This window comes from Delphinus delphis, chromosome 8, assembly GCF_949987515.2.
Source record: "Delphinus delphis chromosome 8, mDelDel1.2, whole genome shotgun sequence".
Taxonomy (NCBI): Eukaryota; Metazoa; Chordata; class Mammalia; order Artiodactyla; family Delphinidae; genus Delphinus; species Delphinus delphis.
This window is the reverse complement of record NC_082690.1, coordinates 98,484,253-98,512,241: the sequence shown is the minus strand read 5'-3', so window position 1 is coordinate 98,512,241 and position 27,989 is coordinate 98,484,253. Positions and strand designations below refer to the sequence as shown.

The 27,989-nt window shown below is 54.2% G+C and overlaps 1 protein-coding gene across 1 annotated transcript; it reads right to left on the bottom strand.

The window, feature by feature from the left end:
* P2RX3 (purinergic receptor P2X 3) lies at positions 1-26,399 on the bottom strand. The gene is made up of 12 exons (XM_060017412.1): positions 26,281-26,399; positions 19,528-19,663; positions 19,017-19,088; positions 18,784-18,847; positions 17,981-18,074; positions 17,684-17,761; positions 16,942-17,083; positions 16,252-16,388; positions 1,508-1,601; positions 1,171-1,236; positions 510-587; positions 1-114 (listed from the first exon to the last, which is right to left on the bottom strand). The coding sequence occupies exons 1-12, from the start codon at positions 26,397-26,399 to the stop codon at positions 1-3; spliced, it is 1,194 nt and encodes a 397-aa protein (XP_059873395.1).
* Positions 26,400-27,989: the final 1,590 nt, after the last annotated feature.

Here is a 27,989-nt window from a genome sequence, read left to right as displayed (position 1 = left end):
CTAGTGGCCAATGGAGTAGGCGCCTGAGTCCGTGGACTGCTTCTCCTCTGTGGTCTGGTCGCTGGGGTACACGGGGTTGGCCGAGGCCATGACCTTCAGCGTGGTCTCATTCACCTGCGGGCAGAAGGGCTGGCATGATCGTGCTCTGACTGTGGGCAGGGTCCTCCTATGGGCCCCCGTGGGACAGACTCAGCCTTTGGGGCTCGCAGCCCGGTCATAGGGGAGCTAGAGCGAGTCTGTGACCCCAAGACTCTTCCCATGCACCTCAAGGGCAAACAGACCTGAGCCAACCAGTAGCAGGATTTGTCCCTCCCCGAAGCAAAGAGGGGCCAGTGAGTGGATGCAGACGCTGACCACAGAGCCCACTCTTGGCCGGAGCCCCTCTTGTCGGGATCCCCAGTACACACTGAGGCCCCCAGGAGGTGGGCCCCTGAGAGTCTGGGCTCCGGCTCCCCTCCCTGCCCGGTTCCTCTGCCTCTCGTGGGCGCACCCCACCCTCCCCGACTCACCTCCTCAAACTTCTTGGCTTTGTACTGGTCGGCCCCCTTGAGGAAGTTTAGCAGGATGATGTCGCAGAGGACAGTCCCCTGGAGGTGGAGAGCAGGGCGGCTCAGCGGGGCTGCAGGGCGGGGGCAGCGCGGCGGGAAGCACAGGGCGGCAGGCGGGACTGCCCTTGGGGTCGGGGTGAGTCCTCCAGAGACACCTGACTGATGGTTCCTCTTAGGAAAACATCGAGGGGCCTTGCAGAATATCTCCAGAACCCACCTCCCCAGCTCCTGGGGTGAGCCCAGACCAGACTGCAGAGGGAGGACTTGGTGGGAGAAGCAGAGGGACCGCGGGGGTCCAAGTCCCTGGGGAAGGGGCTCTGTCCCCACCTTGCCAGCTGGGCTCTGTTCCTCGACCGGGCTCTCAGGTCTGGGAACCCTCGAGTCTCCTCGCCCCCCTACACAGTGGCGAACGGGGACTCTGTAGCAGGTGGGGGACTGCCGTGGAGTGAGTGAGCTCTCCAGGACTGGAGATGTTCACGCAAGGGCTGGCCCAGCAGGGAGGCGAGGGCAAGAGGTTGGGCTCACGGTCTGGGAAGGAGAGGGTCACCGCTTGCCCAAACCCTGCCAGCCTGGGCCGCACCCTGAGTGGCCTCTGGACTGAACCCAGAGGGGCTGCACTCACCACTCCCACAGAGGTGAAGGCTGCCACGGAGCTGATGATCGTGGGAATGATGTCAAACTTGCCAGCCTGTGTGCGCAAAGACCCAGGTGAGTGGGCACAGCTCCAACAGGGCCGGGGCGAGGCCTGATGTGGAGCTTGGACCCCCAGCCGGGAAGACCCTGGAGCCTGCAGGGCTCTTGGTACATCCGCAGGCCTCACCTGCTGTGGACATGTGACCAGCGAGGGTCTCAGAGCTGGTCAGTGGCAGGACCCTGCCCCCAGAGGAGCCTCTTTAGGGCCCAGGATGGGTCCAGGTTTCCTCCCCTGTCCCCCGTGTCTGCCTGGCCCAAGGACTCACATTTCCATACACCAGCACGTCGAAGCGGATGCCGAAAGCCTTCAGAAGTGTGCGGTACTCACTGCCGTTCTCTGTCTTGTAGTACTTGGCAAACCTGGAGGCCAGAGGGGAAGGTGGGTCCCGCTGTGGGCTCCTGTCTCTCTTGCCTGAAATTCAGGGGCCTCTAGAGCCCTATGACCCTCACCTACCGAGCAACCCTTACTGATGGTTTGGTGGGACACCTGCCGTGGTCCTCCCTGTGTGGTGAGCTGAACCCCTCCCTGCACAGGCGTCACCTTGGGGGTTTGTTAATAAGGCAGATTTCCAGGCCCCACCCTGAACCCGTGGAATCAGCATCTCTGTGGGTGGAGCCCAGGACTCTGTCTTTTAAATAACGTCCCTAAATGATTCTGACGTGTATGAAAGTTGGAGCCCAGCTGGACTCCAAGCTTCTTCAGTTCCTTTGTTTGGGTTCCTTTGTTTGGGTATCCCCGGGCCCGGCAGGGGCTCCCCTCTCCACAGGCTTCTCAGCCTACTTGGGTTCAAAGCCTGGTTCTGCCACTTGTCAGCTGTGCAACTTGGGCCAGTTGCTTAACCTCTCTGACACTCGATTTCCTCATTTGTGAGTGGGAATAATACAGAAGTCCCGCTTCAAAGAGTTGCCATGAAAATTGAATGAAACCACGTGTGTCAGGGGTTTAGAATAGTGTCTGGAACAAAGTAAGCACCCAGGAAATGCTCACTGGTGTTGATACTGCTGAAAAAATACGTTGATTTCTAGAGCAGTTTACAGAGCAGTTTTAAAAAGTGTCTTTAGACACGTCATCTCACAGACTTGTGGGATAGGGATGTGACTGCTCTGTTTTTCACATGAGGCTCCAGGGGTTAAGTGACTGGTCCAGGGTTACCAACTGGCTGAGACCTGGTGCTGGATTTCCTCCAGTTCAAGAATTTGTCCTCTGTACCTTCTCTGCCTGGGCTGCTGGCTGCCAGGAACCGTGCTGGAGACTGATAAGAATGATCGCATTTAATTCTCACCAAACACAGTGAGGTGGGTGTTCATACCCCCATTTGGAAGATGCCTGTGGGGTGAAGGGACCCGCCTGTAGTCTCACAGTCAGTAAGGATTCGAATTGCATTTGGCTTTTGGCTTCTAAAGCCAGTGCGTTTCCCCTTACACGGCTCTGCCCACCACGGGCAAAACTCTAACGGTAGCAAAGTGCAATCTCTTTGGGCTACTGTCCCAAAGCTGTAACACAGGCTACTGATGCCAGCATCCCAGGAAAATGGTGAGGATTAAGTGAGAGGATGGTCGAGAACGAACTCAGAAACCTCTGCAACTGTGTGGCGTCGACATCGGTCTCATTCGGTGCCTCCCTTTCAGTGTTTCCACTCCCCAGAGATTCCCAGGCCAGTCCCAGGCCTCTCCCAGCACAAAGAGGGAGTCTGAGAAACTCCTTCCCCGGAAGTGTTCCGTGATTGACGTGACGCCCCTCCCAGGGATGTCTGCCTTCCAAACTGTCCGGCAGGGAGAATGAAGTGCTGAGCCCAAGGGGATAAATAATGGAGAGCTCACGGGCAGGGGAGGAAGGTCATCTGTGGTGGGGAAGAGCCTCCTGAAACTGTAAGTATCGGCCGCTGTCTGCTCTGGCTGCCAGGGAACTTTGGGGTCAGGCAGAAATGAGTTCAAATCCTGGCTGCACCACTTGCTGGCGGTGTGGGGCCTTTTAGGGGACTTAGCCCTCAGGGTTTGACTTCCCACGCCTATAAAATGGGGGTGCTCAGGCCCCCTTTGCAGGTCTGTTAGCGAGAAGGGTTGACCCCTGAGACCAGCCCTTCGAGGCAGGTGCTCTCCTGATTCCCATGTTGGACATTTTGCCCGCCCCTCCACACCCAGTCTCTGCCCTTCTCTTCGGGGCCTGGGAGCCTGGTCTGCAAAGACTGCTTCCTTCCTGCCCTCTGGTTCCAGCTGGGTTCAGCCAGTGGGAGGCACCCACAGGAAACCAGACGGTGGGAGGGAAGAAGGGCGAGGGCTTTTCCTCTCCCAGTTCCTCTGCTGACTTCCCTCCTGAGGCCCAGAGCCTGTCGGGTGCACCCTCTCCAGTCCTGTGACTGCTCCCTCTCCTTGCCCTGCCGGCTTAGCTGGTAGCAGCCTTCCTGTGGTGGCCGCTCTGGTCCTTCCCCAGGCTCCTAGCTTCCTTTAAACTGCCTGCATCTTTGCACACAGTCGTCCTTTTTTTTTTTTTTTTTTTTTCCTCCGGTATGCGGGCCTCTCACTGTTGTGGCCTCTCCCTTTGCGGAGCACAGGCTCCGGACTCACAGGCTCAGCGGCCATGGCTCACGGGCCCAGCCGCTCTGCGGCATGTGGGATCTTCCCGGACCGGGGCACGAACCCGCGTCCCCTGCATCGGCAGGCGGACTCTCAACCACTGCGCCACCAGGGAAGCCCTTACAGCCTTTTTAAGGCCTTAGCCAGGTAACAGGTGCTTTACTTGGGCACACAGCTACAGCCCTGCCCAGGCACAGGCAAGACAGAAGATGGGCCGCCCTCCCCCTGCACTCCTTCCTGACCCAGCTAAACCTCTCCAGGCCTGAGCTTCCTGTTCTGTAAAATGGGGATGGTAAGGGTCAGTGTCCTGGGAGGAAACAGTCAGTGGTCTCAAAAGGGACGACTGCCTGAATTGGAATTTTGATCCACCCTTACAACTCCAAAATCTGTGCTCTTAACCCAGAACTGTCCTGCCTCTGAGCTCTAAGTGGCCATTAAGGACACAGGCAGCCCTCGTGCTGGATCTCAAAGCCCTTCTGCAGTCTGTGTTCTGTCTCACATCATGGGAGAATTCAGGGCCCTTGTCTGAGACGTGTGGCAACTGAGAGATGGGGACCAGGCAAGGGTGAGAGGTGGGTCACAGATGCTAAGGGCCGGGCAGAGCCTGGGACTGTGGTCCTGAGGGCTACATCCCCAGCCTACGGCTGCAGCCATGGAAATGCTCTGACATGGACCCGCACAAAAAGTCAGCATCCTGGGCACTGCCGTTCAAAGCAGGGCTGGCTAAATTTATCTTGGGAAGGAATGTGAAGGGAACAGGGAGAAAACCCAAAGCAGACTTGGTTTTCCTCCAGCACCTGCCTTCCAAGAGGCAATAAGCATGATAAGATCATATCTCACCACCCACACACCGTTGGAGGGGGTTTGGCAGGGACTGGTTCTCTACCCGGGAGGGCAGGAGGAGGGACAGCTCTTGGTGGGTGGGGGGAGGCCCCCGCTGCAGACAGGGGAAGGACCCAGACATCCTGACTTCTGCACTCAGTGTGGCCAGTGGAGATCACAGAATCTGGCCCAACCCTGTGGCAGAGATGGGCTTGGCATTCACCAGGGTCTGGGTTATCTTCTCTCCTGGCACCCGGCTGGACCATATTTCCCAGCCGCCTCGCATCTAACCTGGGCCCTGTGACTAGTTCTTGTCAATAGACTGTGAATGGAAGTGAGGTCTGTTACGTCTGGGCTGACGTGTGTTAGAGTTGTGTGGCTTCCTCATCCTCCCTTTCCTCGTGGCCAGGTGCTGTAGAGCCAGGGGAGAACTGAGGCCCTAGAGGAGACATCCACAGGTGGCAGGAGCTCAGATCCCTGAATGACTGTACGGAGCTCCCCACCCTGACTCACAGGGCACTGTGCCATGAGCAAGACACAAACCTTTGTGCTGAGCCACTGAGATGGGGGGGCTGTTTGTTACGGCAGTTAGCAATATTTACGCCGACCATTACAAACTCTTATAATGTTATTGCTGAGAAGATTGAGGCTCAGGGAGAAGAAGTATTTGCTAAAGGACAAAGAATGAGTTAAAATTGGGAGTCATTCAACATTAGACAGAGAGAGGGTAAGGATACCACATTCCTAGGAATAAACCTTCTAAGAAAGTCCAGGAGATCTGTGTGTGGGTCTATGGCTGTCTTTAACTAGCTTTCTGACCCCTGGCAAGTCACTCAACCTCTCTAAGCTTTTTACCTCGACTGATAAATGAGAGTAAGAAGAGCTACAGGAAGGATGAGACGAGATATAGTACGTGCCCAGATATAGTACGTGCTCAAGTCATGTCCCTTTCCCTTCTCATCCTGAGATCAAGGTAAAGTGAAATAATAGTATCTAGACTTGTCTGAACCATTACACTCTCTGGCCTCCTGGAGATAATAACACTAGTAACAATAATGGCCAACATACCTTGAGTGCTTACTGTGTGCGAGGCACTGTGCTAAGTGCCCGACACCTCCTAACTCATTTAATGCACACAACCACCCCATGAAATCCAGTACTGCTGCAATTCCCATTTTACAGATGAAGAATCAGGATCAGAGACGTTATGCCACTTGTCTAAGGTCACACCAATAGCCAGTGAGTGGAGACAGGATTCAAAGCAGGGCGGTCCAGTTCTAGAGCCCACACTCTTAGCCAGTATCCTAGACTGTTTGTTGTTGTTGTTGCCTGGTTTCTGTTAGGTCCTGGCTAATTTCTTTCAAGTTCCCCGGCTGGGAGCCCCTTTTGCATTTACAAAATGACCCAGAGTCATCAGGTGGGAGTAGGACAGAAAGCATAGGAGAGCCATGAAGTGTACGAAGAAGGACCCCAACCTCCTCATCTAAAAAGGGGAAGGGGCCTTCCTTGGCCTGGCTCACCTCTCTTTTGACGTGTTCCCTCTGTTCTCTCCTTATCGTCAATGAACTCTCTTGCAACAGGGGGGGAAAAAAGGGGGGTGGGGGGAAGGGCTTGGAATTCCCTGGTGGTCCAGTGGTTAAGACTCGGTGCTTTCACTGCCGTGGGCCTGGGTTCGATCCCTCGTTGGGGAACTAAGATCCCATAAGCCACACAGCGTGGCCAAATAAATAAATAAATAAAAGGGCTGAGCTACCCCATGCCTGGGCCCTGATTTCTCCCAAATCCTCCGATTTCTACCTCTCTGGCTTTGGTCTTCTCGTCTGGGAAGTAGAGTTGGTGAGAATGATACCTCCATTCAACACCTTGGCCTGGAATACCACCCTCCCCTCAACCTGGCTGGGTCCACCTTCCCAGCCTCATCTGCAGAACCCCTCTCACTGCACACACACCACGCTATCTGCTTCCTGTACTCCCCAAACACACCCCATAGACAGACTTCTGTGCCTTTGCCCATTCTGTTCCCCTCTCCTCCCCTCTTCCACCGTGCAAACTCCTATTCGTCCATTAGGGCCCAGCTCCATGGCCTCTCATTTTTTCCTACATTCAGCAGATCTTTGGAGCACGCTACCCTATGCCAGGCACGGTGCTAGGCACCGCTGATCCTTTGGCAAGCTCTGCTCTCATGCGAGGAAGAGAAATACGAATGAACCATGCAATCCCATAAATACGTAAAATTGGAAGTAACCCATAAATAGGTAAACTCGGACATGAGGGCTAGGAAGGAGAAGAGCGCCATTCTAGAGCACAGGTAGTCAAGACGCTGGATGGAGGCTGCAGGGTCAAGGTAGGCTTTGGTGGAAGTGCCGTGAAAGCTGAGACTTGAAGTATGGAGAGCTGAAAGGTAAGAAGGACAGAGCGGGGGCAGCTTTCCCGGCTGAGGGATCTGCAAGCCCTGTCAAGGGAAAGGATGTGGTGTTTTGAAGAAGCTCAGAGAGAGCCCTGGTGGGTGGAGGACAGAGCCAGATGGAAGTGGCCGTGGCGGGTACACCTGGCCCTGGCCGCCACAGCCAGTGTGTGTCTCTCTTCCCACTTCCACGTTCAGGGACTTCATGCTTTAGCTTGAAATTGACCGTGGTGGAGTATTTCCACTACGGAAATCGGCAGGCCCTACAAATCAGCGCCGTTTTCTTTTTCTCCGGAGAGCCGGCTTACCAGTGTAGCACTGGGGCTGTAAAGTCCCCCTAGGCTACCTTTCCTGTCTCTGCTGGGATCCAGGCCTCTACTCCAGTACCTGCCACACCAGACTGTAGTTAATAATTGGGACTGTTGACTACAAGCTAGATCTCACTGTCTCTCTTTGCCCAAGGGCCTACCCAGCGCAGCAAGGAGTGGGGTAAATGCTTGCTGGAGGGATAAATGGATTTCGGAGATTCTCAACATCTCGCAGATGGAGCTTAGCGATGTCAGCCTCCAGGTTTCCTCCTAGTGACTCGGGCTTCTGCATTCCTCACTGTTCTTCAGGTAGAGCTAGTACAAGGTGGTAACAAAGGCTGTTTCTCTCCCCAGCAGAAACATGTAGGTCTGGCAGCTGGCTGGGTGGGAAAGTAGGCGCTCTTGGTGGGAATAGCCCCTGCGGAGGGGAAATGGGGAAAAGGGTAGGGAGATAATACACGTGCAGCGCTTACTCCAGCTAAGCGCCAGGCCGGAGACTTCCACACCCATTATTTCACTGAGGTCTCCTAACAACAGCTCCATGGCATACTTGCTGGCTTAGGGGCTCTGAAACGAGACAGTCCTGGGCTGGAATCCTGGCTTTGCCACTTGAATGAGCTACATAACCTGGGGCACAGTGCTTTATTTCTCTGAATCTCAGTTTCCCCCAGGTATGAAATGGAAATATAGCAACAGCTGCAGGCTTATTGGAGAGGATTCCATGAACTGCTGGAGGGGAAGGCTGAGCACAGCACCGGCTCGCAGTTTTCCCTGAATATTATCTACCACCATGAGGCAACGCTGTCCAGACTCTCCGGGCTGGAGGGAAGCACCACAGCTCTCCTCAGGCTACTGGGCCTGCAGGGGCACAGCTGGGATCTGAACTCAGGCCTCCTGAATCCTGTTCACCCGCTGCTCACCCACTGCTGCTTCCCTGAGAGAAGATCCAGAAAAGAGAGTTCACTGCAGCCTCAGCGGCGGGCAGGGAGCTTGTTCAGCTGGTGCCTGAGAGAACACCTCAGCTGTGGAGGAAAGCAGAGTGTGGCTCTGACTGTGATGATGCCAGAACTATCTGGGGAGAGATCAGAGCCCAGACACCACCCAGACACCTGGGCGATTATTAAAGCAGTGGCTCCCGTGGAACTTCAAGGAGTCTGGATAAGAATAGCTGCAATAAAAAGCGCTATGTGGCTGACGGAAGAAGTGCTGAGCCAGGAAAGGGAAGGAAGCCTGGGGGCGGGGCGGCACTGGCAGGGATGGCCACTGGGGTTGGGAGGCCCCCTGAGCCCAGGTGTTTGAGTGAAGTGGGGACAGTCATCTGGTGCGCTGACTACCCTCCACGATCCCAACACCCAGTCTCTGATCGTGGGCCCCTGAAGGCTGACCTCTGCAGGCCACATTCCTGCCCCTCTTTGCCTCGGGTTTCTGGAGGGGTGCGTTGGTTACTGGGAAGCACTGGCCGGCACTGGCCGGGGATCAGAGGGTGGGAAGGAGAGAGGTGGGGTACTTATTCCACCTGCTGCTTCCCTGCGGTTCTGCCTGAGGCTGTATTGCTCTGTGGCTTCTCCTGCCAGGGACCCCAGCTCTCGGCCAGGCTCCCATCCTCTCCACTGGCTGGGGGACTAGGGGTGGAAAGAGCTCCCACGCTGTTAGGCCCTGTGTGTGAGTTTCTTCACAAACCCCAGCTGAGCCTGCTTTCCCACCAGGCCCCTCACTGAGATACCTGTTCTGTGACCAGACAGGAAGCCCCCAACACAGGACTGAATCGAACACTTCTGAGGCCTGACAGTACTGAGAAGCTCGTGTGTGTGTGTGTGTGTGTGTGTGTGTGTGTGTGTGTGTGTGCACGTGCTATCTCTTGCCTCAAGCAGCAACAGATAAAGAATGAGTAAGTTACAAAGTCAACTACCATAGTAAGTCACTTGTCAGAGGTATCGCTGCAGGGCAGTGTGGAAGCTACATTCCACTGTGATATATATCACAGGTCTAGAAATAAGAGTGCATGTTTCAGCAGCCCAACTTTCCAGAGCCCTTCCCCAGATGCCCACATGCACTGATTCAGACTTTTAGAGCTTAGAGATGATCACCTTTAACCAACCCATTTTACAGAGGAGGAAACTAAGGCCCATGGAGGGAATGAGACTTGTCAAAAAAATCACACTGAGTTTTTGTGGCAAGGCCTGAACCATAGCCTGTGTCTCCTGACCCGCAGCCTGGACGCTGCTGTTTCACCTCTGCCTCATCTTAATTATTCTTGGCTCGCCCCAGCATCAAATGTTTTTTTGTATAAACATTTTTGTTATTTGGGTTCAGGTTTACCATCTCCACTAGATCAAAAATTCCTTGATCACAGGAACTGGTCCCGTTCATCTCCGGGTCAGCCGCGAAGCCCAGCACGTGATATAATTAGATGTTAAAAGAAATCCTCCAAGCCCTCCCCCACTTTAGCCATGAGAGGTTCCCTGCCGCTGCCTGCACACCTCCAGTGAGAGGGAGCCATTACCTGTGGGAGCAGCCCAATTCAGCTATGGACAGCTCCAACCCTTAGCAGCGCTTCCCCACGCTGAGCTGACATTTGTAATCGTCGGCAGTCAATAAGCTGAATGGAGAAGGGTTTTTATCACCACATTCAAATCCCTTGGAAGCTCTCAGACATCTGTTTAGAAACGATCCATCTCCCAAGAAGTGGTGGAAATTCCTTCCCAAAGCAGCGACGACGCGTAACTGTTACAACAGCAACAAACTTGCGGGATCTGGGCTGGGCCTGCAAGGGAAAACTTGGGCCTGGAATCCAGGCGTCTAAGTGAGGGAGGTGGTGTTCTCAGCAAAGCTTTTGCCTGGTAGGAAGTAATTTTGCCAGCTGAAAAATACTTTTACAGTTGATTTTATACTGATGGGAAAATATCTCCTGGCAGGCTCACTGCATGGGGTTGAGGCAACATCCTTCCAGCAGGCGGGACTCTTCCCCTTCGAGAAGGGTCCCAAGCTACAGTGATTTACTCATGTTCTAGGAATCTAATCCGCCTCAAAGGAAGACATTTAAAATACGGCTTGTTTGATCTTTTTTAAAAAATTGAACATATTACGATTTATCTTTAATGAGGCAGGGAAGGTTCAATGGACACAGAGCTAGAAGATATACCTGAGAGCCTGGTTTACTAGCTGTCTTATCCTTGGCAGCAATCTGTTTTTTGGCCTCAGTTTCTTCATCTGTAAAATGGAGGAACCATACCGGTCCTGCCAGGATACCTGTGGCTGTGAGCACATGCTCTGGAGCTAGCCTGCCAGGGTTTGAATTCCAGCTCCAGCACCATTTGCTGTGTGGTTTGGGGCAGATAAATGCAACCTCTGAGCCTCAGATTTCCAGCTCTAAAATTCTCCCTCTTTAGAGTCAATGGGATAATCCACAAAGAGCACTTGCTAAGTCCCAGGCTCACAGGTAAGCGCTCAGTGAGTGTTAGCCAATATCTTCTACCCATAAGGTTGGTGGTTGTGAAGATAGGGTAGACACGGAAGTTAGCAAGGGCTGAGTAAGTTCAGGATTGCTCTAATTGCCTCGCCTCTCACCGTAAGCTAAAGAAAGTGAAGGGGAAAATGGATCAGGGAGAATTCAAGCAAGTATGCCCCATCCAAGAGGGCCTTCACATGTTTCTGTGGAAATGATGGAAATGGCTGCACTTAACACATATTCTATGGCTTTTGAAAGGAGAAAAATCCAGATTGGAGAAAGAAGGATCAAAGCCAAGGGCGCAGCTCGATTCTGTCTCCGTCAGTTGGCCTGAGATCTTGCTGATCTGCCTGTTGCAACATGGAAGCAGAACACACGCCAGATTTCAGAGCTTCATGAAAGCTGCTGTGGGTACATTTCCAACACGAAACGATCACTAGAAACACCTACAGCACGAGGAACATCTAGCAGCTGAACGAATGTTTTTTGTCCCAGACACCGAGAGAGGAAATCCAAAACTGCGTTGCCTTTTAGTAGCAAAGCTGTCTTAGGAACTCTCAGGGGAGGAACAAGAAATCAGACATTGCTAAATGCACCCTTTTTCTTCTCTCCTATCATTCCAGCAATCAGGATGGGGGTGGGGAGGGGAGGGGGGTGGTATATCCCTTATAGCGGCTTTTCTTTTCTTGTTTTCTTTTTTGCGAGCAATGTGTCGGTGGAAGGTGTGGTAGGATCAATGGGTAGATCAGGTCCCTGGCTTTGAGGACCAGCGTTCCTCTTCATCAGGCCGTGCAACCTTGGGCAAGTCTCAAAATCTTTTTGAGCCTACCTTGGGGGTGAGGGGTAGACAACGAGCTATAAATCCTGTCGAAAATAGGTGTGAAAGGGCTTTGCAAACTTAACTCTAGGGGCTCTTAATCTGAGGTCCAGGGATAAGCTTTCAAAGGCCTTCAGAGTCCTGGAATTTTATGCTGCATGAATATAAATGCAGAGAAAAAAGATGGACAAACTGCCCAAGTGGTTAATTTCCTGCAAAAGGAGTAGGACTGGGGGAGGGAGGAGAGTTTTCATGTCGTTACTCTGTTTGGCTTGGATGTATTATTCAGAGAATGGATTTAATCTTATTTGTAGAAATAAAGTATCCTTCATAAAAATGAAATTGCCTGAAAAATTGCTCACGTGTGTGAACATGTGCATTTTTCTTGGGCAATCAGTGCTTTCACCAGGGGCATGAAGGGCTCAGAGACCTCAAATAGTTAGGGCAGGGCTGTGATATCACAAAGGAAAGTCGTCAAGACCTGTGCTGGGCGCAGAGCACAGGGAGATCAGCTAGGAGTTTTGTGAGCACCTAGAGGGGTGGGATAGGGAGGGTGGCGGGGAGGGAGACGCAAGAGGGAAGAGATATGGGAACATATGTATATGTGTAACTGATTCACTTTGTTATGAAGCAGAAACTAACACACCATTGTAAAGCAATTATACTCCAATAAAGATGTAAAAAAAAAAAAAAAAAGACTTGTGCTGGGTATCTCCTCTGACCATGCTCCCTCCCCTCTACCCCACACTTGGACAGTCACCAACGTCCTGTTACTGCCCCCAGACACTGCACTATCCTTTGTGGTTTCCCTATATCCTTTGAAACAGTCTCTGTATTCAACTCTCTTCAAATTACCCAGTTTGCATATGCCATCTGTTCCCTGCTGGGACCCTGACTGATACAGTATTTATTTATTTATTTATTTTTGGCCGCGAGGCACGTGGGATCTTAGTTCCCCGGAGAGGAATCGAACCTGCGTCCCCTGCATTGGAAGCGCAGAGCCTTAACCACTGGACTGCCAGGGAAGTCCCCCGATACAGTATTTTAATAGACGCACACACAGGCGCACATGTATTCACTGACACACTCACACACACTCACCAACTCACACAACTGATGCACACACTCACACCCACACGTCCACACTCACTCACATATACTCATTCACAAACACACACACACCCACTCATGGGCAAATGCACACTCAGTACTCCCTCAGCAACACTGCCTGTTCCCAGCACTTTGGGGAATGCAGTGTTCTGGTTAAAGTCCTGCTCTCGTGAGCTAAGGGTGCACCAGCCATGCAGGAACCCTGCCTCTGGGGCCCGTCACCCTGCGCACCATGGAATTCGCGATTCTTGCCAGTTCTTATTTTTAGGAATGCTGCACTTTGTCTGGGACTAATGTGGACGAACCCACCAACTGCACACCCTCAAGGTACTTGGAAAGGTTAATTTAGATGGACAGCACCAGGTGTTGGGTGGGAGTTGAAAGGAGACACGTTTTAGTTCAATACGAGGTCACCTCTCCAATAATCGGAGCCGCCAATGATGGACAGACCTTTTCTGGGGCTGCACCTCCAAGAATGATGTAGGACTTGGGAGCAAACGACGTCTAAGGAGACTCTAAGGTGCACCCGTGACCTTGGGCTCATCATTTCCCCCTTTGGAGGGTCTGCTTCCTTATCTGCTAAATGACCGCCTTAGTCTAGGTCTCTTCCAGGGGTCTTTAACAGCTCTAAATTATCTGAGTCTCTGAGTCTGCAGGCAAAGATCCTCAGGGGTGGGGGCGGCATTTGGAAAGGAGCTGCAGACGTAATTAGTGATGGAAATGCGAGTCTCTAGCTGCCTCTGGATGTCAGAGTTTTCAGATTAAAACAAGGCTGAATCTTGGCTGAATGATTCCATTCCCTCCAGAGCAAATGGCAACAGCAGAACGTTGGGAAAAAAAAAATCTGGCCTCGGTTGGAGAGGGAGAGGCAGATGAATTTGTTTGGGAGACAAAAGGCCCGGCAAGGAATGGTGCTTCCAGGAGCTGCTAGTCTTTTAGCCTCCCGGGACCTCAGATTCTTCGTCTTTAACTGGGGATGAAAGTATCAACCCCACTGCCTGTGTTTTTCTGAGGATAAACAAAAGCGAATGACCGTAGCCTTCCTATGGGGTGGAAAACAGCCAGGAAAATAGGTTTGCGTTCAGGCACCCGTGCTTGCTGGTTCTGTGACCCTGAGAGAATGACTTAACTCGCATGTCTCCATTTTCTCATCTGTGAAGTGGGGGGACGGAAGCTCCTCCTTGGCAGGGGTGAGGAACCTTGAGCCAGAGCACACGGGACACTTTGTACGTGGGGCGGCCAGTATCGGGCCTCTAGCAAGGAGCCTTGCGGGATTCTACGGAGCAGACACATTCTACCGCGTCATAGGAACCGCACCGCGGCTGCGCTGAGCCTGGCCGTGACCCTTTTTCTCTTAACAGAGGATTCAGATGGGTGGCCTGGAGCCTCCCCAGCGGGGGATCTTAACTTAGTCTTGGGTGTCCGTGTGGTACCAGCAGCTTGAAGGCAACATGAGGTAGTGGGTGGTCACCCGGGGGAGGGATTTGAGGAAGCTTGGGTACAGCCCCCTGCTTGCCATGGCCACAGAGATTCCCCCACGCCCAGGCTACTCCTCGGGCCCTCTGGACACTCTTAAACCATAGGGTCAAACGCAGCAGCTTTGCCTCTTCATACTCCGGCCTGGAGGTTTTTGGTGAGGGGGGTCAGTCATCCAGGGCCCACACCTCTCAGATGGTTTCCTTTAGGCCCTCGGGAATTGAGCTTGCAGGGTCCTTAGGGACCCTCTGACCTGTCTCCCCAAATTTTCTCTCTCTCTTTTTTTTTTGGCCGCACTGCGCGGCATGTGGGATCTTAGTTCCCCGACCAGGGATCGAACCTGTGCCCCCTGCAGTGGAAGCACAGAGTCTTAACCACTGGACCACCAGGAAAGTCCCTGTCTCTCCAAATTTAACCCAAGCTTATTTAGGACCAAATCCATCTCCTGCTCTCCTGCTGTGCCTAGGGGTGATAGAGGGTAGAGGGTGGGGGCAGTGTGTGTGTGTGTGAGTGTGTGTGTGTGTGTGCGAGTGTGTGTGTGTGTGTGTGTGTGTCAGCCAAGCCACTACAAATTGGAAATAAGGAAGTCCAAACCAATTCTTCTTTAAATGAAAGACTTTGTTCTAAAGCTGTATGAGACCAAGAGTTGGGGTCTTCAAACTAGCCATATTCTTCATAAGCTCTCCTGCCAAATGAGTTATTTGGAAGGTTGAAGAATTCCCAATGGCCAGAGAGACGTTATGAAGATGAAAACTTGCATTTGAGATCACGAGGATTTTATTAATTTGTTACTATTTTAAGCCACCATACAAATATCCTTTGTATTGATTTCAGCGTGATGTACTGACTGAATAAATATGCCAGTTTCTGCCAGGGAGCTGAACAGTATTTTTAACCTACTTTAAAATATGTGTTGTTTCCTATGGGTTTTTTTTTTTTTTAAGTTTAGAGTTGATTATGATAGCACTTTCAATTTTAAAAAATTCTTCTTTCCAGAGAATACACATATATTTTAAACTATTAAATATAAAGCTTAATGGGGCAGATAATTATTCTTTTAAACTACAAATAAAGGTGGGAAAAAAGGTGAAATGATTTTTTTTGCTTATGTTTACTATTATATTAGATAATACCACTATAACAAAGGAAATTTGAATATATAACTGAAATATATTCTTATACCTATTTTTTCCTGATACCTGCCTATTTACCTAATTTAGCCTGTTTAGTGTATATAACAGTGTGTACGTCATCAGGGCCCTGCCAGAAACTTTAGAATCTTAAAAAATTAAGGAAAAAAACCTCCCGAGAGCTGAAGCTTTTCACACACTGGCTGATAGGCTCAAGATAATAAGGATACCATCACCATTTCATAGATAAGGAAATGAGGATGGGAGAAGGTCAAAGGCTTTTCAAGGGCTTTCAGCTGTTTCCCAGTAGTTTACCCCAAGTTCTTCTCTTTCCCCTTCTTCAAAATGGGGAGAGGGATCCCTTATGTCTCAAGGCCATTGGGAATATAACTGAGATGATATTTAAAGACTGGCATGAGTTCTTGTTTGGAAAGGCACTGAAAAACTAACGGCCATTGTAATTGTTATTTGTGACTCAGATGAAATCTCCTGGTTATGGAGAGAAATGCAAAATTTCCACTTTGTAAAATGATACCAATTATCACCCTTGCTTTGTGAAGTGAGAAACCTCAGAAAATTCAGGGACAGGAGACGAGTGGGACTACGTACAGCTTCAGAGCCGGAGCTAAGAATGGGCTCAGAATCACAGAACCCAGCATTTCAGGAGACCTGGTCTTGTACTCTAACTGCCGGCTGGGAGCATGAATCCTCCACACGGTCCCTCCCTGTGACGGGGAACTCACAGGATGGCCTGTCCGTCTCCGAGTGGCCGACTGCTGGAAAGTCCTTCCTAATTTTGAGCTGAAATCTGAGGGGGAGGAAGTGGGACCGTCTCTGCCCAGGATGCGTTGCTGCCTGAAGTGTCCTTCTCTAGGACAGCCCTGCCTCCTTCTCCCGAAGTCCCAGGGGGACGGGGGTTACCTGAAGTTGTAGCCTGGGGAGACGCTGCTCTTCTCAGAAACGCTGTCGAGCCGGGTGAAGGAATATTTGGGGATGCACTGGTCCCAAGCCTTGTCCAGGTCGCACACCCAGCCGATCTTAATGCCCAGAACTCCCCCCTGGGTGGAGAAAGGGGGCAGATGTGAGCCCTCCCACAGCCCCCGACTCCCGGTCCGCGGTCGGAGTGGAGTGGGTCCCGGTGCGGGGGGTGCATGTCACGACAAATGGACAAGTGATTTCTTTTCATTCTCCAGGTGGAGGACGGAGGTCGGGAGAAAGAAGAGTGGTCTGTCACACGCTGCTTCGTAAAGAAGTTCTGTAGTTAAGGGTGACCGCCCTTGAGCCTCTAAATCCTGTTTTTGGTGTCTTTAGTCCCTTAGCTACAACCCAGGAAAGTGGCCACAGATCCGCTTTCCCACAGTGCAGACCTTCTTGGAGATCTGAGGCTTCTGCCTGCAGGTGAAGCGTGAAGACAGGAATGGGAAACTGAGGCTGGGCGGGAGGCAAGACCACTCAGGGCAGGGGTGGGTAGGACAGGCACAAAGCCGGTCGCAGGCCTGGGATGCCCCCACCAGGTGGCGCTGCGCCGCAGGCAGCTCCTTTTCCCCAGTAGCCGCTCCCCCTGCCCGAGGGCCCCCAGGCCAGGGAAGGGAAGAGTGGCTCGTTCCTCACCGTGCTGGCCAATTTGGCAAAATTCTGCCCCGCGAACTTGACCACATCTCCCACCCGCAAGATGGGGCAGAAGGGGGCCTTGTCGGGGTGGAAGCGGCATGTCTTCAGGTCGGTGGCAGTCAGGCTGGGAAGGAGGTTTCCCCTGGGGAGGAGAGGGCAAGGTCCAGGGTTAACGCGAGGACAGCCACGCTCGGATTTTCCTCTAGCCGTCCGGAGCCTCAGGGCCCCCGCTCTCTTGGCCGCTCGCCTTCTCCCTTACCTCTGTCCCTACATCTTTCTGGTGATTACCCCTCCCTCCCGTAGAAGGTTCTGTGTGCTGGGGCTCCCAGAGGGCAGGGGTCTTTACCCATGGCTCCTCTGTTGTGCCCGCCTTGTGCTTTGCATGTGGCCGACACCCACCCACGAGTCACCAAATGGGGAAGTCACAGAAGAGGGGCTGAACTAAGAGAAAGGGGACACGCACACTGGGCTTGAGGTGGGGAGAAGAGAGATGGGAGGAGCGCCTCGGGCCCCACCTGCGGAGGCATCCGAGTTCCAGGCCCAGGTTCAGCTTGTCCCTCCCCTGCTCTGAGCAAAAGCCCCCGTGGGTCCCGAGCCCCAGGGCAGGAGGCTGGCAGAGAAACTGGCCCCAGGGTCCACCCTGGGGAGGCTGGGAATAGCAGCCCCGGGAAGCTGGGGGATGGGGGGGAAGGGTGGGGTGGCAGCACTGCTTGTAGGTTTTAGGGAGGGAGCTTGAACTCACTTCTCAAAGTTGAAGAGGGGGAAGCGGATGCTGTTCTTGATGAAAATAGTGAAGTTCTCAGCTTCCATCATGACAGGCCTGTGGGCGAGAGCAGGAGGTCTTAGCGCCTTGGGAAGAAGAGGGGAAACAGGAGGAGCTTTCACCCCAGGGACCACCTTCCTGGGAGCATCTCCCAGTGGGCACAGCCAGCCCTGGGAGTGGACAGTCCTGGGGGTGCCCAGAGATGCAGAGCTCCCCCTGCTGGCAGAGCAGAGCTGGGCTGGGTCCTCTTCCCGCCTGCCCTCCTCGGGTCCTTACATCTCCACCGTGTCCACCTCGGCGGGGCACCAGCCCTGGATCTCACAGGTCCGGAGCTCAGAGCTGTAGTTCACGCAGTGGCCCGTGAGGATCCCTGCGAGGGTGGAGCCAGAACTGCTAGGTGCACCCCTGGCCCTTCACCCCTTCCTCCCCCCACCCCTCCATCAGGGACGCACCCCCCACAACGCACACAGGGACCCTGCAGGTGGAGGTAGAGGACAGGCAGGGCCAGGGACTGGGGGTCCGTTAGCCCTGCAGGGCTCTCCCCTCCTCACTTCCTGAGCCCTAGACAAGCCAGAGGGAGGTGACAGCCCTCCCCTCACATGTTCCAAGCCCCAGGCTCCCTGAAGACCCCTTCACCGCTTGCTCTTTCTCGCCTCTGAGCCTTTGCTGCTTCTGTTGCTTCTGCCTAGAATGCCCTTTTTGAAGCTTCTCTCTCCTGCCAAATCCTACCCATCCTTTAGGGCCCATCTCTAGGAAGCCATTCGGGGTCACCCTCCAGGAACCAATCTCTCTCCCTCCCCGCCCCCCCCACCACCCCGGGGTCCCAGGGTACCTCCGTGACAGCACTTGCCTCCTCATGGCACACCTGTCTGCAGCACCACCCCTGGCCTGGGAACTCTGGGGGCAGCCCCGCCGGGCTGGCCCACAGCCCGCATCCATCAGTGCTGGCAGCGTGACATGGAACAGGCCCATTCCCACCCCTTCCCTTAGGGTGGCTTCTCCCCTGGGGGGGACGTGCTGCCCCCAGGGCCCCACTGACAGTGCGGGGCAGTGAGAGGTGGGGAAGAAGCTGCACTCACCCACCCCTGGGAAGCGCTCGGGCTGGCACTGGCTGTCTGACACACAGCGGAACTTCTCCTCGCTCTGCAGGGAGACAGGTGCGTGCAGGACCCGCACTGGCCCCTGCGGGGGCGGGGCCTGCCCATCGGCGGCCTCTGGAGGGTGGAGGTCCCCGGACACAGCTCCAAGGCTGGGCCCTGGGCCTCTGCTCACACCCTCACCCCACCCCCTGACCATGCTGTCCTCCCCTCACCTCTGGGCAGAATCCTTGCATCTGGTTTTCGGTTACAATCATCTTTGTGATTATGACAAACACGGAGGTGCCCTTGGGAGGAGGAGAAGGGAGAGGAAAAATGCAACGGTGCTAATTCTGTTATCCCCACTGTACAGACGAGGAAACCGAGGCTTGGACTAAGAGATCTGGCCAAGGTCACGGGGCTAATAAAAGGCAGAGGTGGGGTCCAAGCCAGGCTCTTTCCACCCACCTGGCCCTTCTTGCTCCGCGTGTTGTCCTTGATTTCAGGACAAGTTGTGCCAGGACTACAGAGGAACCCAGCTTCCCCCATACCTAGCGCTGCCTAGTGGAGAGGCAGACCCAAGCCCCCAACACCTCCCAAATGCCGGGGAAGGAGTTCTCTGGATCACCGATGCCACAGAATCTGGTTTGGGCATCCCATTGGCACTCTCCCTGTCTTGCCCTCTCCCCTTCAACCTGCCCAGTGTCTGGGCACCCAAGCACCCTGGGGTAGGTAGGGGGACCCTACCTGGGGTGGGGTCACATAATCAGACACGTCCATGACTCGGTTGGCATAGTGTCCAAAGCCCTTCACCTTGGTCACCACCGAGGACTCAATGGCTGTGTCCCGCACCTGGTACGCCTTCTCGTGCAAGAAAACCCACCTGGGCAGGAGAGCAGGGGCGGAGAGCAGAAGAGGGGCTAGACCCTTCAGACAGAGGCTGGGAGAGGTCCCCATCCTGTCAACATCAAGAGGACATGGGGTGCCTGGCAGGGGTGCTGGAGGCATGGCTTAAACTCATGGCTTAAACTCATGTTTCTCTACCTTTCCCCTCACTTCCTCCTTAAAGAGCCCTTTTACCCTAATTGTACCCGCCTGGAAATTTTAATACCATAGATATCATTTATGTCCTGTTTGTGTTTTTGTGCTTTCTACATTAGAAGAGTGAGGTTTTTTTCTTATTCTCCAAGAACCAACTTTCACCCCTGTTGAGAACACACTGTCTTTCTTTCCCTCTCTGGCTGGCATGTGGGCCGAGAAGGGAGAGGATCACAGGCCTCTGACTCTGTGCATCCCAGGCTTTGCTCATGGCTGTATCCTAGGTGCCGACACACAGTAGGTGTTCAGCAAACAAGTCAGCGAAGGCCCTGGGAGCTGCGTGCTTCGCAGAGGCTCCGTCTGTGCAAGGGTCCGGTGAGAAGGGGCAGAGGAGGAAAGGAGGGGCCTTGCCAAGCCCTCACCTGGCAGGTAAAGGGAGTCGGGCGGGAAGGGAGGAGGGGCCTGTAATCTTATTCGTTGGATTCTGCTGCCACCCAGTGGGCATTTACCTGTACTGGCTTCTCCCTGCAGCTTCAAGCCAGTGCGGGACCACGTGGATCGGGGAGGGGCCCCTTCCCTTCTGCCCTCCAAGCCTCCCCCAGCAGCAAGAAGGGCCCGCCGACACATCACTTGTTTCCCTCTGCGTTTCCGCGAGGTGCCCACCTTTCCACGTGAAATCACCCATCCCAGCCCTCGAGGCTCGAGCCACTCTCGGCCTCAATACCACGCGGGGCCTCAGTACTTGTTCCTGACAGCACGTGGGGAGGCACGTTCACCGTCCCCGCCGTGCAGACCAGAAAACCTCTTCAAATATGTTTGGAAAGTGCTGCGTGTGCTCAGCTTTGGAGAACACTGGTGACGTCTCAGGGAATCTAGGAGCGTACTTTTGGAAATGCGGGGGTTAGGGTCATTTTCTGATGCTAACCAGGGTGGTATCCGGCTGCAGAACTCCATCAGACGAAGTTGAGTGGCAGAAACGGAGACTGTGGCACAGAGGAGACAAAGCTGGGGGGCTCCCAGGCTGGGAAGCGGTGAGGGCAGCTCGCAGGCTGACCCAAGGAGTTTATGAGGAGGGGTTAGGATGTCAAGCCCAGGAGTTTTCTGACCCCTGGGGCCCCCTGATGTTGGGAGATGCAGAGGGGAGCAGCTCCCGGGTCGTGCCGGGGTCACGGTCACTTGTGGGGTCCTGTTTATGGGAACACAGGCTGACGTTTGCAAGCGGCTCCTTGTTCCGTTTTCAGAGAGAGGGTTCGGAGTCATCCCCCCATTGGGGCTTCCCGCGCCCCTGAATTCTGAATGCTGTCTCGAGTGGGAGAGAAAGGCTGGTCACAGCCAGCCTGGCAGAGGGCTCCTAGCCTGTCACCTGTTTTACGGTTGCTGCCGTATCCCAGGCAGCATTCTGAGTGATGCACTATTAAGAGTTATTTGCCTGCTTGTAAAACGTTCCCGGGAACGCCACGCCTCCGTGGAAGTCCGCCGTGCTTTACTTCCCTAGCCGTGCTTTACTTCTTCTGTTTTTAAACTGGGAGGGGTTTCATCAAGGCCTCCGAAGGGAGTGTGGCTCCCATAAACATCCCACCTGCCGTCTAATGTCCTGGCAGAAGGGAAGGGAGCGTCGCTATTACGGAAAACGGTGAAGTCACCGAAAAGAGCGCCACCAGCTCCCGGGCTGGGGCCCTTGGAGCGAAGGGAGGGAGGTTGCAGCTGGAGCACCTTTGCCGCTGCTGTGCCCTCACCCAGGTGGGAGCCACAGATGCCACACGCCCTTCTGGAACCTCCGTGTGCCTGGCCACGGAGCGGACACTCCCCTGAGTGTGGATCAGTGAAATGGTCTCCTGGAGCCCCTCCCCTGTCCTTAAAGGCTGTTCTCGTTCAGAACTCTGAGAAGCAGAGTTCGGATGGTTGTTTGTCACCGTATAATCAACACGGCACACAGAGTGCTGTACGTGCTGAGGATTCATTGAATCCTTACTCACAACCCAACGAGACACCTGTGTTATTATCCTCACGTTTCAAACGAAGGAACCAAGGCACAGAGCACTGCGCTGACTCGCCAAGCTGGCCTGCAGGCTCCAACCCCGGCAGACGGCTGCAGGGCCAGAGCGCTCGCGGCCACCCCAGGGGGGTCCCCAGCTGTGTTCCACTCAGGGCCTGGCCACAGCTGGCCCCCTGAGCTGGACCCTGGTCCTTGTCCTGCTGGCCCTGCCCCATCGCCAGGGACAGCACCTCCTAGCTCAGGAGGAAGAGTCCAGGGCTCGAGGGACGATTAGCCAGCCTCTTTCCTTCTGGTCCTCCACCCTCATGGCTCCTCCTGTACCCGGTCGGGAGGTGCGGCCGCGTCAGAATTCTCTCTCCGAGTTAAATAACAAGCGGAAGAGTTTCAGTGGCCCCGTGGGGCCCAAAGGCATCATCAGGGCAGCTCAAGATAAGGGGATGCTGCATTTCCAGAAGAGAGGGACTGAGTCTGTCTCCAGAGGCCAGGGCTGAGGAGATGGGGCAGGACTGAGCCTTCAGTTCTTGGCATTTACTCTGCTGCTCTGACTTGTTTTTTTCTCGTGTTCCTGGTTCATTATTTATAGAGCGGAAGGCGGGTGGCAACTCCTTGGCAGGTGGGATGTGCAGGAAGGAGGCCAGAGCAGTGTCCCAGCACCCTCCTGTCCACCCCGCCCAGGGAGTCAGGGAGGAGACCGGGGAGGGGTGTGTGTGTGTGCGCGCGCACGCGCGTGTGTGGGGAGCAGAGGGGTCTCTTAGGAAGGTGTGAGCTGGGCCGAGCGAAAGGGGGACATGCAGGGGAATCTGAGAAATAACAACTGTCACCATCTTCCTGAGTCACCCGTCCCAGGCAGGCACGGGCTTATGTCGCCTCCCCTTCCCAGGACTCTCGGAGGGGGCATTCCTACACCCATTTTCCAGATATGGGGACTGAGACGTAGAGACGTAAAGCGAGCTGTCTAAGCTCCACTCCTGTTGGTGTCGGAGCCAGGCTTCTAACCAGGTCTCCCCCTCACGGGGCTGCGGTGAGGGTGCAGGGGACACAAGAATGAAAACCACTCCTCTCTCCTGACCTGCAGGAGGGGCTTCAACACTTCTTCCCACCATAAGGCACCTGGTGTGCCGTCCAGGTGGCTCAGGGGCTACCTTGGGCCGAGAAGGCGGGATTCCACGTCCCGCTCTTTGAACTAGAGAGGCTCCCCCTTTAACTGCTTTGCACGTTGAGCTCCATAAGATTTTACACGAGGCTGCATGTCATGAATCAGAGCGGGTGGCTTTGCAGATGGGCCTCGTAGGGGGAGGAACAGGGCGGGAAGAGCAGGGCTGGGACGGGTCAGGGGCGCCATCAACCTCCACAGGCCCTTCCCGTGGATGGAGCATCAAAGGGCCAGGAATGCCCTCCCTGCTGGCTTCCAGGAAGGTGGCTTCCCTGGAAACCAACCTCAGGCCAAGCGCTGCCCGCTGCTGCTGGGGACTCAGGCCCCAGGGATCTTCTTCCTCCACCTCAGGGGCCCACAGGATACAGGAAGGGGGTTGCCTCTTAGGAAGTCCCACCCCCAGAGGAGACTGGCCATTACCACCTGGGCCTGAAAAGAGAACGTGAGAAACACCTGTAAGTCCTGGCCTCTTGTGTGTGTGTGTGTGTGTGTGTGTGTGTGTGTGTGTGTGTGGTCGAGTAGGTGGTGTGTCACTGTGTGAAATAGTTGGCTCATGTCATATACGTCCTAGGTAAAGCTGTGCATCTGGTCTACCTGGCTGGGCTCATACAGAAGAGATTCAAGTTAAGCATTAACATCAAAGCACTAAAAATCCTTTCAGATTCTCTTGAGTCTAAGCCGTGATCATCTCTCTTCTCATGACCGCATGGACCCTTAGCAGATTCTCCTGTATCCACTTCTACCCACTGCAATCCTTGGTGTACCAGCCAGGGCAATCTTCCCATCTCTCTCTCTCTCTCTCTCTCTCTCTCTCTCTCTCTCTCTCTCACACACACACACACACACACACACACAGGTTAAAACGCATCAGTAGCTTCCCATCCACATCCATTACTCTTCTGTAAAAACGAAAGATCTGAGGGTGTCTGATCTGAGGGCCTCTGCCTGTGACGGCACCCCCATCTTACACCATCCTCGCCTTTGCTCTCTCTGCTCCAGCCACAAAGACCTTGTCTTCCCCGCATTTGCCAGCCTCTTTCTCTTTGCAGAGCTGGGTTTCCCTGCCTGGAACCCCCTTCCTTCCCTTCCTTCACCTGGGCTGCTTCTACTCATCCTTCAGCTCCCGGCTTCAATGTTACGTCTCCAGAAAGCCTTCCCTTACTTCCCCGACCCCGGTCAAATTCAAACACCTCTGCACTGGTGGCCCTCCTAGCTCTGTGCGGCCCTTCTTCAACCCTAAGCCACAGCTGGAATTTTACATTTGTTTGTGGAGATGATTTGATTAATATCCGTCTCTAGCACTGTCAGCTCCATAAGGGTGATGACCCTTCCTGCTTTTGCCGACCGCTCTCTCCTCGGTGTCTAATGCCTGTCATGAAGAGATGCTTGATACATTTTTTTCTACATTCATGACAATGGATTCGTGCAGTCCTAACAGTGCACGGGCTCATGTGCACAAAGATGGGGCTCAGGCCAGGGGCTGAGCCAAAGACCGCACTGATGTAACTGCCAGGCACTGCTCTGCGGGGAGCTGTCAGGCTGGGAGATCGATGGGGTTGGATATCAAGACGCCAAAGAGCCTCTCACACCCGCCCCAGCAGGCTGGGCTCCAGCACTGAGGATGGAGCATCAGACTGGATCAGCATGAGGGAGAGACAAGGGCAGTGGGGGGGCTGGAGCCTGCTGTGTCTCCCCTCCATCAGTCTCCTGCCTGGAGCCCACGGAGCCAGGCCAGGCCGGAATGTGCTGAGGCAGCTTTTGCGCTCACCTGGACCAGCGAGGTACCATTTTGCGGCTATAAACAACCACAGCCTCACATATACACGGGAACATGGAGCCTTTAAGAACCAACTTTGCCCCAGGCGCTGGACATGCAGCTGGGGAACATTTGCAAACATCACATCTTGTGAAACCACGAGTTGGAAGGGAACTTCATTTAACGCCATTTAATCCTACCCCAAAGCTTGAATCCCTCCTCTAATATCTCCGAGAGGTGCACTGGCTGTGCAGCCTTGCCTCCAACATCCACGTGAACGGAGCCCACTGCCTCTCAGCAAGCGTGTGGTGCAAGACAAACCCCTTAATCCACGCCTGCCCACCTTTCCAGGCTCACACCCGCACGCTACGCCGGCGCCTCGCAGACCAGCGGGCTCACTCTCGCAGCCCCGCCCACGCGCACACAGGCCGCCTTTGATCTCCTTGCCTTAACTCCTGGCCCGCATCAGTGGCTTCCTGTCTCACACGCGCAGAACTCTTGTCTCAGGGAACAGCACGAGCCTAGACCCGCGTGCCAGGAAAGAAAACCCCCGAGGTTTCTGCCCAGCTTTCCTAATGCAAATGACCACAAGAAGGACAGAACCTGTGTTTGCCCCCCGGCCATCGTCTGCTCTGCGCATATATATCTCTCTGTGTGTGGGTGTGTGCAGCGGGTTGCCTCCAAGAGGTGGGGGCCGAGAGGGGCGTGTTCGGACCTTGATGGCTCTTAAGCAGCTCCCAGGATGGGTTCTAGGGTACAACGTCAGGTAGATGTAGGGAATTTATGCCTTCTGACAAAGGGGAGCGTTTCTGGATCCTTGAGGGGAGTCCTTACGTCATGTTCAGAAAAGCCACTTCTCTCCACAGTAGCTCTCCCCTTGAGTGGCATTTGCACCTGTGTTTCTCCCCACCCCTCCCCAGGGACAGAGGCCCTCACCCAACGCCCCGCTTTGTCCTGCCCTCCAAGAGCCAGGGCTTCTCCCCTTCCACGTTCTCTCAGCATCTCCCCCGGCCAGACAGGAGTTCCTCACTCCACAGCGGGTCCGTTGCCTCCTTCCCCCTCTGCCATCCACCTGGTCAACCCGTCACCATCTCCCTCGTCTCGGCACCTTCCCTTCCCCTTCCCTGGCTCCCCTGTCTTTCCGAGACCCCCGAAGAGTGGACTGAGGGGAATGGGAAGATGTGTGTGTGTGGGGTCTGTCTGTCCTCTGGCTTGCTTGGGGCGGGGGGGGGGGAGACGAGAGAGGGGAGGGGAGCTGGTCACTTGGGACCTCTCCTGGTGGAGGGTGGTGCAGGGGCAAGGGCTCCCCTCCTTGGTGTGTGTGCATAGAGGCCGCTGCCCAACTCCGGAGGATTTACTGGGAAAACGCACGCATCTGGGGACAAGATCCCCGATGGCGGCAGCAGAAGCCAGTTTCTGGGATGTGGCCCCATGGAAGAGACGGTGGGCCCCGAGCGGGGAGAAGCTCAGGCAGCTGGGCAGCAACACCAGGGGCAGGACGGGGAGGACCGGAGGCCGGGAAGTCCTCCTTCTTGGACCTGAGGGCCACAGACTCACCCCACGAAGTAGGAGATGATCAGCAGCTGAACGGCTCGGTTGATGATCCCGATGGTCCAGCTCTTCACAACCACCGACTTGGTGGTCTCGTAGGTGAAGAAATCTGAGATGCAGTTCATGCTGAGACAGTGACCCCTCAGAAGAGACCCTGTGGCCTCAAGGAGGAGAGGTCACAGGGATGGGGAGACAAGAGATGGAGGCCTGGAGGGGGCAGCTTAGAGGGTCTTGAGGAATGGGGAGCCTGTTCCTTTAAGTCGGGCAACCCTAGCCCAGGGCTCAGCCTTCCTCTGCTCTTGACACTCTGGGCTGCCAAGAGTCCAGGGCCAGGGTGGGGGACCCCCTTTTTGTTCGTCTCCACCCCACTCCCCTGTGATGTCATGGCAGGGGTGGGGTCTCCAATCCCAGGCTCCTGATTGCCCAGGATGCATCTGGCTAGGGCCCTCTGGGACTCATGTTTTATCTGCACTCCGTGTACCGTTTCTGTTCCATTCTCTTATGCTGCATCTTCAGCCTGGCTCACCAGCTGCTTCATGCTCTCCTGAAAGCCCCTTGCAATATCCCACCCCCCAGCCACGAAACAGCCTGCATTCCTGAGGGTCTTCCTAACGCTGCTCGATTCTACAGCCATCCTCTCCTTTCTCGAGTTGCCACTAATAGCATGGGTCATGGGGAGGGGGTCTCTTGGTCTCCTGGGAAGGGGTGATTAAAGAGTCCTACAGTTCCCATTTCCTACTCATGTTGGCAGTGGCTGAAACTCTACGTCTAACACAGCGTTATCATACTGGGTTTTTCTGGGCGTTTTGTTTTACTGTCAGTTTACTTATCTGAATCATTTGTTAGATTACATGGTCCTGGAAGGCTGGTGCTGTTTCCATCTTGTTTATTAGTTTCCTCAAATCTTATCACTGCATCAGAGCTCAATACATATTTATTGAATCTTGTTGAATTTATGTTGCTAGATAGTGCGGTAACAGCCATTACCCAGAGGTTAAAGTTATGAGTTCAGGGAGCAACAGGGCATTCCCGTTGTCTCTTGTCCCAGGATCGAGTTAGCAAGCTGGTGTAACAGTAGGTCAGATTGTCAGAGAAATCTTGAGTTCAAATATTCTGTCCTGATGTCTTCATACACGACACATATTATCAGTCATTCTGAATGTAGGGTCACGGTGAGGACGACAGAGGAGAACTAGACTGGGGTAAGTAGATCTGGATTCTTAGTCTTCAGCTTTGTTGCCAACTGAGACCCTGGGCCGCTCCTCTTAGGGCCTCAGCTTTCCCATCTGCAAAAGGAGGTTGGAGCAGATGAACCCAAACATGTCTTCCAGGTCTGGCCTCCTCTGATTTTGCAAGTCGCACCCTAGCACTATATAAGGCGGGGCCTGGTTTCTGCAATCCCAGGCTGATGTGATTTCAGATCAGTTCCGGCTCCATGGTGAATCTGACACCAACACTCTAACTTGATACTGCCGCTGGCCAGCCCCTTCCAGGCGACTCACAACTTGCAGTTACTGATGTGAAGTTTTTGGATGCAGTGAACTCATTTCAAAAAGGATCCAATCCCATGTGACAGGGGAGGGCAGTACAGTCACAGACACACCAACACCCGCATTCTCAGAGAAGGCAGTGGGAGGAGTCATTTCTCTCCACAACTCATGAAATATTTTCCTTTTGGTCCCACAGACTCCTTTCTACTCCACGAAACCACTATT

Excerpts from the sequence above, each read along its gene's own strand:
- P2RX3 (XM_060017412.1), bottom strand. The coding sequence starts at position 26,399 with ATGAACTGCATCTCAGATTTCTTCACCTACGAGACCACCAAGTCGGTG. Across the intron at positions 17,762-17,980 it reads GAGGTGGACACGGTGGAGAT|GCCTGTCATGATGGAAGCTG; the intron begins GTAAGGACCCGA and ends TCTCGCCCACAG. Across the intron at positions 115-509 it reads AAGCCAAGAAGTTTGAGGAG|GTGAATGAGACCACGCTGAA; the intron begins GTGAGTCGGGGA and ends TTCTGCCCGCAG.